This window comes from Geotrypetes seraphini, chromosome 2, assembly GCF_902459505.1.
Source record: "Geotrypetes seraphini chromosome 2, aGeoSer1.1, whole genome shotgun sequence".
NCBI lineage: Eukaryota > Metazoa > Chordata > Amphibia > Gymnophiona > Dermophiidae > Geotrypetes > Geotrypetes seraphini.
In genome coordinates, this window is record NC_047085.1 from 380,507,920 (window position 1) to 380,518,338 (window position 10,419).

The 10,419-nt window shown below is 40.8% G+C and overlaps 1 protein-coding gene across 4 annotated transcripts in view; it reads left to right on the plus strand.

Moving 5' to 3' along the window:
• Positions 1 to 8,118, plus strand: part of SGO1 (shugoshin 1) — a 97,622-nt gene extending 89,504 nt beyond the window's left edge. For all 4 annotated transcript variants that reach the window (XM_033930662.1, XM_033930660.1, XM_033930664.1 and 1 more), the window contains one exon: positions 5,312 to 8,118. In XM_033930662.1, coding sequence (XP_033786553.1) covers positions 5,312 to 5,450 — 139 coding nt within the window. In that variant the 3' untranslated portion in view covers positions 5,451 to 8,118. The remainder of the gene's footprint in view (positions 1 to 5,311) is intronic.
• Positions 8,119 to 10,419: the final 2,301 nt, after the last annotated feature.

Consider the following 10,419-nt stretch of genomic DNA (forward strand, 5'->3'; position numbering starts at 1 on the left):
GAATTTGGATTACAAAAAATATAGATGACACAATGAAAATTAATGAAAAAAATTTATTACAAAAAGTAACAGAGATGTGTGAGCAATGGAACCCTTTACACTTATCTTGGTGGGGAAGAATACAAACTGTTAAAATGATGATATTACCTGTAGTCTGTTACCAAATGGGAATGATACCAATTTTCTTCCAAAATTCTTTTTATAAAAAATTAAATAAAATATTGACAAAATTTATTTGGCTTGGGAAAAATCATAGAGTTGCTTTAGTGTCATTACAAAGACCAATTGCGGAGGGAGGGGTAAATTTTCCCAACTTCTATAGGTATCATCAAGCCTATATTTTACGTCAAGGTATGTATTGGATCCTCCCAGAGCCCACTGTAAATATTCCAGACTGGTTCTGGCTAGAATGGAGACTTATGTTTCCATTACGTCTTAGTCATGTAGTTAGTATCACGATGCCAAGGCTATACAAAGAACATAAAATATTCATGGATACATGGAAAACTTTAAGATACATAAGTAATCTAACTCCTATTCCAATTAGTAAATCAACAACTCAAACAATTTGGTTAAACCCCAAGATCAAAATAGGCGGTTTTAAAATAATCTGGAAAAACTGGATGACAGCAGGTATTCGTATTTTAGACGACATAATAAAAAATGGTAAAATGCTGGAGTTTTCACAATTGCAACATAAATTTGATCTTAATAAAACACAATATTTTAGATGGTTGCAATTGAAGCAATCCATTCAGGTAGGGTTCCCTGAATGGAAAAATCTTACTAATTATCACAGCTTGGAATTCTTGTGTTTCCAGATAAACTCAATAGGACATGAAGCTGCACAGTGGTATAAATTAATATCCGGATATATAAATAAAAAACCAAAAAATGGTCTTAGAGACATTTGGAGCATTGAGATAAAACACCAAATTAGTGCATCTCAATGGCCACGACTTTGGTCTTGGAGGTTAAAATGTACGATGTCAGCATCTATGAGACAAACTTGGTTCTTTCTTTTACATAGAGCTTTATGGACCCCTACACGTTTACATAGAATTGATAGCTCTAAATCTAATAGATGCTGGCACTGTCATGTTGAAATTGGGACATTAGATCATCTTTTATTCTTTTGTCCATTCATCTTAACATTCTGGAAATCAATTTGGCCTCAAATTAATAGGATGTTGGAAAACCCAATAGCCTTGACATATGATACTATATTATTTGGAACAACAATGAGAAAAAAAAGTCAAATATCATCAAGTAATAACAAACTTTTATTTATTTTAACTGGAATAGCAATACAACAAATCACATTTAATTGGAAAAGACATGACAGGCTGAATTACACTTTCTGGTGGAATTCTGTCTGTCATATATATAAAATGGAGCTAACCATAGCAACACAAAAAGGATATATTAATAGATTTCAAAAGATATGGAGACCATTAACAAATTTTTGTAATGAATGATTAACTTTTCCCAAGATAGAAATTTGATTAGAGAGGAATGGGATGGGATTTTATTTTTGAATTTAACACACTATATCAATGTTGTAAGAATTTACAATAAAGTTGTTTTTAAATATTATTGATTGAATGGGAGGGAGGGAAAGGGGATTAATACATTCAAAAGAAATTATATAAATTTAGAGTTACTGCATAATATTATAAAATATGTAAAAAATTAATGTTCTAAAAAATGTTAAACTTGATGATAATAAGAATGTTTATCAAGTGTATATGTTTAAATTTCTAATAAGTATATTTGAAACACTTGTTGTAACAAAAGAAAATGAATAAAGATTATATAAACTAATGGCCAACCTTCCCTCCATCCCTCTTTTTGTTAGCTTGGAGGTCACCCATCAGTCAAGAATATGCTGCCTGCTTGTCCTGGGATAAAGCACAGTTACTTACCGTAACAGGTGTTATCCAGGGACAGCAGGCAGATATTCTTGCGTCCCACCCACCTCCCCGGGTTGGCTTCTTAGCTGGCTTATCTTAACTGAGGGACCGCGCGTCGGGGTCGGGCGGGAAGGCACTCGCGCATGCGCGGTGCGGTCTCTAGAACTTTCCAAGTTCTTAGAGTGCAATCACTCTAAAAGTGTCCGTACCGGGGCTCCGTCGGTGCCGTCACCCATCAGTCAAGAATATCTGCCTGCTGTCCCTGGATAACACCTGTTACGGTAAGTAACTGTGCTTTTCCAGCAAACAGGAAGTTTTTGCAGTTTTCATGGCCTGGAGCTGCATTTTCAGTTTGCGGCTCTTCCCTTTGGGTTGGCGAAGGCGCCCAGGCTCTTAACCCCAAGGTGTTGGTGGTAGTGGCAGTGCATCTTCACTGATGGAGTGTCCTGTTCCCTTCATATCTGGACAAGTTATTGTTCGGAGATACAGGCAGTTCCACTTGTTGCTGCGTCTGGGCTGGGTGATCAACCTTCGGTGGAGTCACTTGTAGCCCACAGGATTTGGTGTCCCGAGGGTTTGCTTTCTCATGGGATAGAACGAAATGTTCCTCCCTTCTCATGTCATGTGTAGATTTCGGACAGTCATCAGAGTCTCCTGTCAAATTGGACCCCGTGGCCTGGCAGCATTTCCAGGCTTGTGGTGGCGACCATCACTGGATTTCTGTAGGCTAGAGCTGGACTGCATCCCTTTCAGCAATCTCTGTTGTCCTGATGGACTCCACAATGGGATCTATTGCTTGCCCCCCCCCCCCCCGCCTTGGTAAGTGGTTGCGCACAACAGCACGATATGGTAATTGCATTCCATGGCGCTGGCCAGGGGCCTTTTGCTCCGGGTTCAGATTTGGTGACTGTCAAGGATGCGAGTCTCTCCAGCTAGGGGGCATTCTGTAGGTCTGCTCCAGTGCAGGGCTGGTGTTCGTCCTCAGGATGCGAGGGATCGACTATTCGTCTGGAACTGTGGGTATCTCAGCTGCCTCTTCTGTCTTTCCAAGCCCGTCTCCATCATTGAGCAGTCCTTGTGTTCTCGGTAATTTCCGTCAACTGGCAGGGGGGCATGAGGGGTGCCCCCCCACTGACTAGGGAGCCCCAGTTACTATTTTGCTGACCGGAAAGTCTCCGGGTTGCGCTGTCTGTAGCGCACATGGCAGGAATGGACGACGTTTGGGCAGTCTTCCTCAGTTGTAAGACACTAGTCCCCGGACGGTGTCTCCATCTAGGAGAGCGTTAAAGGGCATTGTACCCCTCATGGTGACTGTACCTGGGCCGGCACCAAGGGCCTGGATGCTCTGATGCAGTTCTGACCGCAGGAGGGCCTTCTTTACGCTTCCCCTCAGTGGCCCATGTTAGGGTGTCTGATGCGTCGCATACAGAGTGCCTGGGAACCTTGTTCTTAGTGGTTCCCGATTGTCCAACACGACCATGGTATGCTGCCCTGGTGCAGCTCTTGCAGAGCAGGGGGGCTGAATTTGCCCTATTATCCCCGGTTCCTCTCTCTCGGGGGCTGATTGCTTTGCAGGACCCGGGTCTCTTTGGTCTTGGGTCTGTCTTTTGAGAACACGGCCTTGTCGGCTAGGGGGTGTTCTATTGCGGTGATAGCTGCGCTGCTTCACAGCATGTGGAATTCCATGGAGGTGATTTACATGAAAGTCTGGCGGTGCTACCAGGTGTGGTGCACTGGCCATCGGGAGGATTATAATTCTTCCTCAGTTCTTCGGGTGCTGGAGTCTCGGCAGGATGGCCTGCATAAGGGCCTTGCAGTGGCTTCCCTAAAGGGTCAGATTGCAGGTGTCCCCGGCCTGGTCCCTATTGCTTTGAGCAGATCTTCGGTGGTTCTCCAGATGTGGCCCATTTCCTAAGGCCTTGTCTAATGTGCAATCTGCATCTGGTCTCTGTTCCCTGGCTCACTCGCCTTGTGAGCCCCTGGAGCTGGTGTCCGTGATGGATCTCTCTCTCTGTATCAAGACGGTATTCCTTTTTTGACTGTTCTGTCAGCTTGGACAGTTTGGAGCTTTTAGCTCTTTCTTATCGGGATCCTTATTGTGTTTTGCGGATTCCGGGGTGCTCTTGTGTGCGATTCCGTCCTTCCTCCGAATGGAATTGCTGTTTTCTATGTGTTTCAGGTAGTTCGCCTTTTGGTGTTTGTCCCTTCCGGTTCCAGCCAGGGACCAAGTTGTGCGATCCTTGGGTGAGTGCAAGCTCTTGTGGCAGTCCTTGGAGGTAACGGAGTTTCGGGTCTCAGACCACCAGTTGGTCTGGTGGGTCCTGCCAGCAAGGGCTAGCCTGCTTTTGGTGCTACCATTTTGAGGGGGATTTGAGCAACTATTCCTGCTGTTTATATAGCGGCAGGAGAGGAGCTCCCCTAGGGTTACGGGCCCATTCTTCCAGGGGGATTTCTTCCTCCTGGACCGAGTAGTTGGTGGTGCCACAGGATGAGATTTACAGGGCTACTACGTGATCCTCTCTGCATGCCTTCTCCAGGTTTTACAGGGTTGGTGTGGTGACCAAGTGGGATGCTGCCTTTGGTGCTTCAGTGTGGGCAGGGTGCTCATCAGTCCCACCCTGAATTTGAACCCACCCTATATATATGTCTGATTCACTGTTCACCTGCCTGAAAATACTGGTAAGATTTATGTTTCGGCCCTACTTTTATAAGAGTACAATCTGCTAGATGTAGCACTATATTTGGGGGATACGTGAGTTAGCGCCCCCTTCTGTCAGTGCAGGCTATGTCTCCCTATATCATTGTTTTGTAGTTCAGGTTCTAATGTGTGATAACCTGTTTTACAGTTTTCATTGTTGCTGTTTTGCATATGTTTATATGAGCAGAATTAATTATTTGGTGGGGAATTCCCCATTTCCCTCTCTATTTCTTGTTTCTGTAGATGTTCCTGGTGACTGACTGGATTCTACTGAGCACGCTTGAAGGATGTGCTAGCAAAGGGGAGGGTTTATGGCTTCAATTATTTGAAGCTTTGTACAGTACCTGGCGGCTGGAGATGCATAACCCACTGGTCCCGGAATAAATGCTAATAAAACTGATTGAACTTAAAAAAAAAAAAAGTGTGGAGTTACAAGAAAGAAGATTAGCAGAGGTCAGAACCTAATCTTTTGATGAGACACCCATTATTCCAACATTAATGGGTGAATATCTCATTGGGATATGCTAAAGAAGTAAGGTGTATGTTTCTGAGACCTGTTGCTGGCCTGTTCTATATATATATCCAAGAATATGGCCTGTTCTGGTTAATAATCTTTAAAGTTTGCATTTTAAAATTACAAATGTATTTATTAGGGTTGTTAGATTCTTCTGAGTAATTTTTTTAAAATTTATTTTGACAGGAAACTCAGAAGAGGAGACCGTTTTACAGATACTGAATTTTTGCATTCACCAATCTTTAAGGAGAAAAACTCTAAACGTAAATCTTATAAAAAAAGATCTTTGGCCAGATACAATGAAGCATTTGTTGGCTGTCGTTAAGATCTGTGTACATTTGTTTTTAAGACAAGTAGAAAGAAAAGAACTAATTTGTGAATTTATTGTATAAATAAAGATAGGTGCATATACTACACCTATCTATAATATGTTGTGAAGTGTTCAAACTTATAAACTGAACAATTAGCAGAACATCTCTCTATCTGCCACCACTGCTATGCATTGCCAGTTAATGTCTTGCTTTGGGTGTGTCCATATCAGGTTGTAGAAGGAGCTGTCAGTTTGTGGTCCCTGATCTGAACTACTTTTGTAATATGGAGGGGGAAAGGTTATTAAAAAAAAAAAAATCCTGGGTGCCATGTTAGACTCCTGAAGAATTCCAGCCCCCATGTTAGACTTCAGAAGGACATGGGTAAAATGGGTCCTATTGAGCTTTAACCAGATAAATGCAGGCTAGTTTTTGTGTTGTGTTTTTAAGTATTGCACTTTAGATAAAATGTTTTTCTAAAAATAACATTTATAACAAGAAACTGGGCACATGCAGAGTCATTTGTGGATTTTGTGCAGAGGTTTTTTTAAAATCTGTGATTGCTACAGAATTACTAGTATAGATTTCAAAAACAGAGGATGATGTACCATAGCTGTTGCTTTCCATTAGTCGCAAATTTGCCAAAGGGTGTCACTCAAACTCTGAACTCCTCCTCTTCTACAGTTCCTGGAACGGAACCCCTGTGAATATCGGGGGAGTACTGTACACGCAAAATATCTGTGCCATGGGGAAAAAAACCCCGGCAGACCTGTCAGTAACACAGTTACCATAGACTGAGGGGTTAATGGATGAATAAATCATATTATTTTCTAACAGTACTCAAGCCAAATTAATGCTATAAACATTGATGGCTGCTTTAATGATGCACCTTACTATAACATTTCCATGTGAACTTCTAATCAACCCACATTTCACTCAGTTCCAAACACTGGTTCAACTAGGAGGTAGATATATCACATAGATCAAAATGGATCAAAAGGACTCGGTTCATAGAACCTCATATTACATATATTATTTCAAGTCCAGTGTGATCACTGTGATACAATCATCTATATTATAACCTCCTTTCCATCCCTTATATTGACAAAAATACTCAAATTGGTTTGCATGTGCCTTAAATCTCAAAGAAAACAGGAGAACAGCAACATCGGGTGTTTTCAAATGAAACACCCGATGCGCAAAACAGCTTGTGAGCATTTCAGTCTGCAAAGACCCTTCATCGGAGGAATTTGGCAGTATTGTTGCTGAACTCTAAATTTAACCAGCGCATTCCTGCTGCATTAAAGGATCCTACAGTTCAATTGGATTTTTTGTGTCTTCCTTTTGGATAGAGGGGTTACCATACATTTGAATATATATCCCTCCCATTTTGAAGGGATGAGGCTTACCTTGGGTTGTACTGTATTAGGCTTATATTCAAGTATATACAGTAGCTGCAAGGGAATGCATCTGATAGCATAGCCCAGTAGAGACTAATTTTCATTCAATTGTCTCAAAATGAGCATAAACAAACATCCAGTCACCATAAATATGATAATTTTTATTATTTTTACATGTTTTCTCCTTTACACTGTTGCCATTGTACATTTACAACTAAGTTTTTAATTTTGTCATCACTGAAGTGTTTAAGATTGGGTTTTATCATTTGTTACTAGGGCTGCACATTTAACACATTAATGCGTTTAACAGTTTAACTTGTGCTAAAAAATTTTAACACAATTAGCTGCCTTGTGACCCATCTCTCTCTCTCTCTCTTTCTCTTTCTTTCTCTCTCTCTCTCTCTCATCCTGCTTTTTCCCTCAGTAATCGGCTTTCTGACTTATCCAGTGTCTATTCCTTCAGCAAGCCCTACCATCTCCTGGCTTTGGTAATCTCAGGAAATCAACGTTCTGTTCCACACTGAAAATGATTTGCTGAAATTACTGAGCAAGGAAGGGGCTGGGCTTGCCTGTGGATGAGTGAGCTAATTCAGTGGTGTAACTAAGGGTGGGCCTAATCTGAAGGCCAAATCAGGTTCCTTTTCTTTATGCACCAGTTAAGTTCAGCCATGTGCACCTCTTATTAGTCTAAGAGTTTAGTGCAGCTTTTTTTTTTTTTTTTTTTTTAAACTTATTGGCAGAGTTTGATTTTTCTAATGGTGCTCCACCATCAAACAAGCAGCAGCGTCAACTACCCTCCTTCCTGCCTTGTTTGCTGCTGCTCAGTGCCATTACTCAGCAGAAGACTATAGCCTACTCACCCACACTGAGAATCCAGTTGGGGCTTCCTGCATCTCTTTAGCCAAGAAAAAAAAAATTGTTTAGTTTTATGCTGGTCCTGCTTTTATGACTCCTACATTTGTAGTGATCTCCACGAATTCCAAGGTGGCAGGCACAGAGAGGAGAGTTATATTCATTTCTAAGTGCATCGCATTCAAGACTTGTCATTTGGTACCTTCTCCACCTTAGGGAGAGTGTAGTATCTGATTCTTCCTCCTCTGGCACATATTTCTTTGCATGCTCTTTAAAGAGAATATGCCTTCTCATATAGTGCACACTCTTTGAATGTTTAAGAATAAAAAAAAAATGTGAACAGCTATGTGTACGTGCTAAATTTTATTATAATTCTTTTACATTTGTGATCATGCGATTATTCGCACAATTAAAAATTTTAATAGATGCACAACCCTATTTGTTACCTTTTAATTCAATATTAATACATTGAGACTATTACCCTGCTCTAGAAGAATCCCATTTTCTGGTATATGTGTGTGTGTATATATGTATGTGTACCGTATTTCCCCAGGATACGCCAATTTGTTTTACAATTCTTAGATAAGCTGCCCCATGTTACTAGCTATGGCTTATCTAAGAGTTTTATAACTTAAATCGGCCTATACAATGGGGTAGCCTTTAGATCACCCCCCCCTTAAATACCTCCCTCGCCAGTAATCCTGGACAGCTGTGCCTGCCTCCTCCAAATATGCTGGCTGTCTCTAAACATGCTGTGCAGGGCAGGAGAAACAGCAGCTAGTCAGGAAGGGCGTGGGGCAAAGCTTGAGATTGCTCCTGCCCTGTACAGTGTGTTTGGAAGAGGAGGCAAGCGTGGCCATCCAGGAGGATTACTGATGAGGAAGGTATTTAAGGGGGGGGGGGGAGATTATGTATTGCTCCATGTATAAGCCGCTCCATTTAAGCAAGCCAGTTTACAAAATACATGGAGAAATACTATGTGTGTGTATATATGTATGTATGTATGTATATGTGTGTATATATATATATATATATACATATATATATATATATACACACACACACATATATATATATATACACACACACATATATATATATATATATATATATATATATATATATATATATATATATATATATATATGTATGTATAAACAAACACATGTAAGTGTAAAACAAATCTTTGTGTAGAAATATATGAGTTTCTATGTGATTTTTGCTTTTGGGTTTTTTTTTTTTTAAATATGATGTGAAATTTTCTGATAAAGAATAAACTGAATCCACTTTCTGTAAATATTGAAAGTGCTATTGACAGTTGAACTTTAAATACTGGAAGTTTGGCTTTACAGTATTACCTATCAGTGCTGTATTCCTCCTGTTTGGAGAAATCCAACCTGATTGGGACTAAGTTGTGCTGTTGAATTTGACTAGCTAAACTAAAGCACTCGCATCACAATTTCAGCACAGAAATTGATGTGAAACACTTCCTTGATGTTTAATCCATAAATAAAAGTTTGTGACCTTTGTAAGTGTGAAATAGATATTTTGAGCATTAATGTAATGTAATGTAATTTATTTCTTATATACCGCTACATCCGTTAGGTTCTAAGCGGTTTGTAGAAAATATACATTAAGATTATAAATGAGAAGTAAGAAGGTACTTACTACTTCACAAAACCCTGTCTGAATTATGGCATTCTTTCTGGTGCTTGATTATATTTCTTATATCAGAGCTGACGTACTTTGCTGTATTTTAAGCCTTCCTTTTTTGCCAGGCAAGTTCAGTCATGGGTTATGTTTTTCTACCAGCAGATGGAGACAGAACAAGCTTCATACTCACATCTTCACTGTATCGTGCATGGAGGAATTTGCTGTTCCCCTTATCATTCTGTTATATAGACCAGTGCAGATGAATGGGTTATGCCCCACAGTAAACAAATGGAAGCAAACAAGCACTAACGTTTGTTTTTTACCTCAAGGGAGTATTATCCTGTGGCACATATGCAGGGTGCCACAAGATAAGTAGTCCTGATGTCTTGCAGTACAGCACGCTTTAGATGGTATCCAGCAGAGATGGCTGGAAGGCTCTGCACTCGTGTGGTTAAGGCTAGCTCAAGTTCCTTGTAGAACCCGTGCCCTAGTGCTATGTAGTAAACGTAAAGATGGTCTCTTAAGTCTGAGACTTCTTTCCTGCATAGTCCTTGGGTGTCTCTGGGGGTTCAGCCTTCTGTAGGGTGCTTCAGTTTCTACAGTGGGGTGTATGTCTAAGTTTCCCATTCCTTCTCTCCCTCCTCCCTACAAAAATCAACTTGCTTTCAAGGGCTTCAGCTAAAGGAGTTGTAATCCCACTTTAGGGGACAGGATTTGGAGAGTTGCTCTGTTCTAGTCAGCCTAGGTTCAGTGGTGAACAGGTCCTTTTATGGCTTGTAGGCCAGAAAGATTGGGTTTAAATTATTGTTGCTATGTCGTGGCCTCTCAGTGGTGAAGAACCTGCTGTGCCAATTCTGTCCTCCCTTTCCCCTCTGGTTCCACCAGAAAAATTGGCCACAATATAGTCCACTATACTCGATCCAATTTTTCTCATAAAACCAGGTGTGCGAAGACATGGAGGCTGTTCAGGTCTATGTACAAATCCTGTCCCCTCTAGCTCCAGTACCCTAATGTTTTCTCCTATGGCTGGGTGCTTGGGTGGACCAGACCCCGAACCTCTGTTTCTCTGTCTTTGGGGATA